We start from the raw sequence: 7500 nt of genomic DNA on the forward strand, positions 1-7500 counted from the left end.
TTATTATTCTAACCTACTTGTGCGGCTATGTGGTCTTGTGGTATGACACTCGCTTTCGGATCGGAAGGTCCTGGGTTCGAGCCTCGTGCTCGGCGCATAGTAGAGTGTAGAGTCCTTGGAAAAGGCTCTTTAATCACATTCTCTAACCACAGTGTAATGGTCCTACGTACACGCGTTGTCTGTCGAAATTATAATGCTAAGCGACATGATGTCCGTCTTATGTTAATTTGCTGTTGACCAGGGACCCCTTGTATACCGCTTTGAGCACATTTAGTGGATATTGCGGTATATAAAGCTGTATTTTTTTTTTTTTTTACTCATACCAAAGATGGGGGTCTCTATAGCTCAGTTGGTAGAGCACTCGCTTCACAAACAAAGGGATCGAGGTCGATCCCGGGTGAAGACCAGATAATTTTTTAAATTTCCGACTCGCCAGAGTGTGATCTGGTAGCGAGCTGGGTCAGTTTAAATCTGGCGGAAAGTACTTTGAAATAGACTAGCGTCCTATTCTATCCCAAAGGATAGATAGCAAGCAAATTATGATATAGTCCGTTTCACCCTACAGAAACCGGGAGTACCCCCGCATTCGTGGGCCTAATGCAGAGCTGCATACTTGAAATTTCTAAAAAATTGTTTCCAAGAGAAAAAAATGAAAAATTCACTTTAAATAGCTCTTCACAAATTTATTTTTTTTAAAATGTTTTTAGAATGGCCAAAAATGATTCCAAGTCCTGAATATAGGTCCTAAGGAACTAAACTTTTCTTTTCAATAAGATTTATTGAGTCAAAGAGGCAGATACAGCTGTGTAGCTGGAGCATACAATTCGTATTTCTACGACTTTTTTGTAGAACAAGGCAGGTTTGATCTCGAGTCTTGAAGGATTTTCGTCAGATTCAATCTTAGATACTTCAAAGCTAACCAGTTACTTCTGGACTCTTGAAAAATAGTATTTAAAAAATTTGGCCAAAAACTCGTCCTTCAAATATCGATTGATTTAAATGACCCTCATCTTGGCAAAGTATTAAAAAAAAAAACCCTCTCTAACCTGAGACTTTACGGTCTTCATTAAACTCCCAGGTTTGAGGAGGAGGAGAAGGATGAGGAGGAGAAGGATGAGGAGGAGGAGGAGGAGGAGGAGGAGGAGGAGAGGAGGAGGAGGGAGGAGGAGAGGAGAGGAGAGGAGGAGGAGGAGGAGGAAGAGGAGGAGGAGGAAGAGGAGGAGGAAGAGGAGGAAGAAGAGGAGGAGGAAAGGGAAGAGAGGAGAGAAGAAGAGGAAGAAGAGAAGAGAAGAGGAGAGGAAGAAGAAGAAGAAGAGAAGAAGAAGAAGAAGAGAAGAAGAAGAAGAAGAAGAAGAAGAAGAAGAAGAAGAAGAAGAAGAAGAAGAAGAAGAAGAAGAAGAAGAAGAAGAAGAAGAAGAAGAAGAAGAAGAAGAAGAAGAAGAAGATACAATGGCCAGTAGGAAATGGAGTGAAGAGTACTGAGAACAACAACAAAGGTAGAGACGGGGGATGGGATGTATAATAATATAATAAGATAGAGCTCATTAATTAACCCCTTACCTGCCAATAACACGCGTGATTTGCCTGCTCCGGCCCCCCTACGTGTTCCACTGTTATGTGAGTAACTATCTCATGCATGGTGGTAAAGATCTTATTGCACGGTTTCCTGGGTTCGTGTTGGTCCTGGTCAACCCACAAACACGTGTGCTCCTGTTTGATTGGGTGACGCATAAACGGGTAGAACGCGCCAGCGGGCCCGCAATGCGGACCCCCGGCGGCCATGTTCATTCTGTGGTGGGCCGCTGCCATGTGGGACATGGGGCTAAGGTGTTGCGAGGTTCCAAAGTGGTCCATTCTCGGCCCGCCGGCTGCGGCCATTTGGTTGAATTGGTCCGCGGCGGCTCGGGAATAAGGGAACATTTGGGAATTCATGTGATGGTTTCCGGTTAAGTTTCCGGCGTGGGGATGGTGGGGGTCGTGGAGGCTTGGGAATAGGACGTGACTAGCTGCGGAGGACGAGTCCGCGTGCGGGGGTCCGCTGGAGTGGAGGTTCATTGAAGAAGGGGGTACCCCGAACATACTCGCCGCGGCTGCTGCATGGTGAGGGGCGGTAGTCGAGTCAAATTCGGCTCGCCGTATGAGAAAGTCTCTAGCCGCGTAGCTGCTGATTTGAGAGTGCGGGGTGTGAGGGGTGACTCCGAATCCGTTGGCGGTTTGGGTGCCGTAGTGACTTTGGTGGAAGCTGGGGTCCCCCATTGGGGAGCTCGGACTGAGTTTGAGGGCGCTGTGGCCCAGGCCATGGTGGCCCGCGTGGTGGGCCGTATCCATAAAGGGACCGATCATCATTTTGAGAGGATGATAGATTTGATGATGGTGGAGAGGAAGAAGATGATGGCGATGACGACGATATCGTCGTAGGTGATCACCCTGTTGTAGTCACAGGTTTGTTCCTTGGGAGTTTATCTGGTATGGAAGAAATTGAAAATGCATTGAGTGAATGATAGATGGATAACAATTGTATTATATCATTATTGTGATTGTGTTATTATTATTATTATTATTATTATTATTATTATTATTATTATTATTATTATTATTATTATTATTATTATTATTATTATTATTATTATTATTTATTATCATTATCATTATCATTATTATTATTATTATTATTATTATTATTATTATTATTATTATTATTATTATTATTATTATTATTATTATATTATTATTATTATTATTATTATTATTATTATTATTATTATATTATTATTATTATTATTATTATTATTATTATTATTATTATTATTATTATTATTATCATTATCATTATTATTATTATATATTATTATTTATTATTATTATTATTATTATTATTATTATTATTATTATTATTATTATTATTATTATTATTATTATTATTATTATTTTATTATTTATTATTATTTTTATTATTAATTATTATTATTATTATTATATTAATTATTTATTATTATTATTATTATTATTATTATTATTATTATTATTATTATTATTATTATTATTATTATTATTATTATTATTATTATTATTATTATTATTATTATTATTATTATTATTATATTTATTATTATATATTATTTATTATTATTATTATATTATTATATTATTATTTTATTATTATTATTATTATTATATTATTGTTATTGTTGATATTGTTTGTACACCATTAGAAGAATAGATTAATAAACAATCAAATGAATAAATAAATAAATAAATAAATAAATAAATAAATAAATAAATAAATAAATAAATAAATAAATAAATTTAACATTAACTTGAATAGGAGCGATACTGAACATATTCATCTGTTAGCTGATAGTTACATCTTTTTTCTAACCTTTATATTTAATCTTTAGTACCAGAACCACCCCTAACTAAAACATGGAACGAATTTGACGTCATTCAGCTTTTTGTAAATGTTTTTAGACAGGCATTTTTAATAACTAATTCTCAAAAATGCTATTTCGGACAATAAACGTTTAACTCACTCAACCCTAACACCGACTATATCCGTAGTTTACCCGGGTTATTTTTACCCCATGCCTATTTATTACATTTTTATGAGACAAATTATAAGCATAGTATCAAAGCTAAATTTTTATAGTTTTTGTATGTTAATGGTAGTTGAATAAAACTTAACTATCTGTGTATCTACATGCTTATTTTTAATACATTTTTTCTAATTTTGAAAGCAGCAAAAATCTCTAGGATTGAGTGAGTTTTGGGTGTCGGTACGACAAATCCAGCAGGCGGATAGTGTGAATATTTTAGCTATACGCATAGTATCAATATATGTAATATGTAATGACGTCAAATCTTTACTCACTTCGATTATGTCTGTGTGATTTGATGATGTTATTGTTAAAAACTGGTCGCTTGACATAATTAACTTCATTACATTTTCAATAGTTTCCTATCGATTCAGCCAGCTCGGCAGTCGTTATTCGTGCTGACCACTGGTCAGTTAGAGTTATAATTTAACTCATTATAACTTTTGATAAATCCATTCTATAACATTCGACCAGTTCTAAAAGTAAGGACCATCGGTGGTGGTCATAATAGAATTGCATCATGGCTAACAGCATGGGAGATGACCGCACCTGAAAAGGTGAGTACAACAGCTGGCTGGGGAGAGGGGGAAGGGGGGGGCGGAAGGGGGGGGGGGTGTATGAAAGGTGACCAAAAAAAAAAAAAACAAAGAAAGAAAGAAAGATAGTAGACCTTCAGAAAGGCCAAAGGCCCGTGGAGCCGGAGCTTATCCCGGTTACTATAGCGCGGAACGGGCAATACCAATAACTTGCTATCCTTCAGATAGGACGCTAGTCTATCGCAAAGGACTTCCCGACATATCTAACGGTAGACCCAGCAACTAAATCACTGGTGGGGGTGGACAGGGTGGACAGTTGACTGCATTTGTGATCGATTTCGGTCCTTTTGCATGTGAAGCGAGTGATGTATCAACTGAGCAATCGGGGCCCCCGGTAATGAAGCAAGCAGCAGGTGATGAAAACAATATCAAAAAAAATTTAAAACGTTAAATTCTATGTCTTCCTTCTCTTGTATGATGATGATGATGATGATGATGATGATGATGATGATGATGATGATGATGATGATGATAATAATAATAATAAGAATAATAATATAATAATAATAATAATAATAATAATAATAATAATAATAATAATAATAATAATAATAATAATAATATAATAATAATATAATAATAATAGTAATAATAATGATAAAAATGATAATGATAATAATATTAATAGTAATAATAATAATAATAATAATAATAATAATAATAATAATAATAATAATAATAATAATAATAATATATAATAATAATAATAATAATTAAAAATAATAATAATATGTAGGAAAATACATGACGCCTGTTAGGCGATATTTCAATTCTTTTTTCGTCCAGAACAACGCTGTTAACGGCCCGGTACTCATTTTACACCTGAGTACTGTGAGAGAATGTGAGTAAAGAGCCTTTTCCCCATGGATTCATTTATGTGCCCGCCGAGCGAAGCTAGAACCCAGGAGCTTCAGATCCGAAAGCCAGTGTCATACCACCTAGGTACCTGCGTATCACATTAAAATTAGTTATCCGTCTAAATTAATGTTGACAGTTATGTTTACTCAGTACTAAGTTTGTACTTATTGTCTTCGTCAGAGTAAAGGTTGATATTACGTGAAAATATTTGGGAACGATCACCAAAAAATTTATTTTTAATAAATAAATTTTAAGAATAAAAAAGGAAGTGAAAAAAAATGTGAATTGTGCATTTTACTTTTAAAACATGCTTTTTTTTTATTTTTTCATTTTTTTGATACAAATATGTTCCACTTATTGAACAATTTACCTGCTGATTTCAAGCTTTTGAAAAATATTTAAAATCTCTTTAAAATGCATTACAGAGTTTAGAAATGTCTCTACCACATGTCGTATTTATTGTTTTGAAAAAATAATATTTCTTTATTCATCTTTTTATATATTTATTTATTTATCTACATATCTATTCATTTATTTATTTATTTATTTATTTATTTATTTATTTTTCTATTTATCTATTTGTTTGTTTATTCATTTCATTATGCATGTATTTATATACTTAGTTGGGGTTTTTTTCTTTATTTGTTGTGTTTTGTGTTTTTTGTTTTTTTTTTATTGAGACGGACAATACCCCCTCGTATCTCGTCTATCGAAACGATTTCGTTAAGACTCCACTATTATTTATTGGAGACACGCATTTCGGGTGCTTTCAACAAATTTACTAGACAACCAGCTGGAAAAAAAAAGAAGAAGAGGAAGGCCCCCGGATAACTTGGATACTGTGCATTGGAAGTAAATAATATAAAAGTCAATCTGACCTTCGGCTTTAATGACGTAGACTGCAACCACCATTGAGTACAGACGATACAAGTTATTTTTCATTATATTTTTAAAAATTTTTCCACATTTATTTGTGTATTGTTGTGCTGACGAAGGGTTTGTACCCGTAACGTCCATTGTCTGTTTTGTTCCCATACGAAGCCTTTCCATTTTCACTCTTTCGTTAGTATTCAATGACGTAGAGCCCAACACGGAAAAGTCCAAATATTGGAGAGGAAGATAAAGTGAGCAAATGTGACTCATATAATATAACACCCATTTCCGTAAAACTCAAACCGTTACAGAAACGCAGACGGACAAATCAAATCCTTTTTTGAGCTTGGGCGACCGAAGAGTCATAATATATAACACCCCTTTCCGTAAAACTTTTTTTTATATTTCAGAAAAGTGAGTGCTCTGCATACTCAATGTCTCAATCGTTTCTATGTTATATGTTTGTGTTGAGAATATTGGCTATTAAGCTTAACTGCTGGACAGGTAACTTCGCGATGGTTGTGTGGTGAACCCGCGGTCTCCAGAAGTCGGTGAGAGAGACCTCTTAGAATGACCTGAGTTTGATACAAATATTTTTGTGTTCGTGGATAGCTCATACGGTAGAGTCACGCTCTCACCGACCAGGCGGAGTTGTCGTACCAATTAGGTCGCGGGTTCAAACCCCACCACCGCCGCGAAAAAATTTTTATTCTCTATTGTCCTCTGGCACTTTTCTACTCATTTCATCTCTTGTTGTTTCCGTAAAACTCAAACCGTTACAGCAACGCAGACGGACAAATCAAATCCTTTTCTTTTTTAGCTTGGGCGACCGAAGCGTTTCTGCAATGACAGAATGTATGAAGGACAACAGACAGACAAAGCCGAAAGGACTCTGCAGATCTGATGACGTCTTCGCCAAACAAGCAGCTTCGAATTGAATTAAAGAAGCTGATATACGGAGAAGTGATAAGACATTGAATGAGATTTTTAAAAAGGGACCCCTTGTAAAGCGCTTTGAGCACGTTTAGTGGATATTGCGCTATATAAATGCTCTAGAAGAAATTAATGTTCCAGTAGGGATTAGAATGAGTTCAAAGCAGCAGCGTCTATCAAGAAATTGAGCTTTGAGCTAAAAATTAAGCTTTATATAGAGCAATATCCACTAAATTTACTCAAAGCGCTTTACAAGGGGTCCCTTTTAACATGTAGGACGGGACATGACGCCTGTTAGGTGATATTACAATTTTTCGGACAAAGACAACGCTGTTAACGGCCAGGTACATTTTACTCATTTTACATCTGAGTACGGTGAGAGAATGTGAGTAAAGAGCCTTTTCCAAGGACTCAACCATGCGCCGAGCGCGAGGCTCGAACCCAGGACCTTCCGATCCGAAAGCGAGTGTCATACCACTAGACCACATAGCCGCACAAGAAATGGATAGCTCGGATCATGGAGACACGCATTTCGAGTGCCTCTCAACAAAATTTACTAGACAACCAGCAGGACAAAGAAGAAGAGGAAGGCCTCAGGATAACTTGGATGACAGTGAGGAAGGAAAGATGAGATCGGAGAGAGAGAG

The 7500-nt window shown here is 35.8% G+C and overlaps 1 protein-coding gene across 2 annotated transcripts in view; it reads right to left on the bottom strand.

Annotated features, from left to right (window-relative positions):
- Positions 1–7500, bottom strand: part of LOC144956139 (uncharacterized) — a 59951-nt gene that overhangs the window by 21145 nt on the left and 31306 nt on the right. For both annotated transcript variants that reach the window (XM_078886521.1, XM_078886520.1), the window contains exon 3: positions 1561–2463. In XM_078886521.1, the coding sequence (XP_078742647.1) occupies positions 1561–2346 (786 nt within the window). In that variant the 5' untranslated portion in view covers positions 2347–2463. The remainder of the gene's footprint in view (positions 1–1560; positions 2464–7500) is intronic.

The sequence above is a fragment of the Berghia stephanieae genome, chromosome 10 (genome assembly GCF_034508935.2).
Source record: "Berghia stephanieae isolate SIO BIC M18660-M18661 chromosome 10, UCSD_Bste_1.3, whole genome shotgun sequence".
NCBI classification, from domain to species: Eukaryota; Metazoa; Mollusca; class Gastropoda; order Nudibranchia; family Aeolidiidae; genus Berghia; species Berghia stephanieae.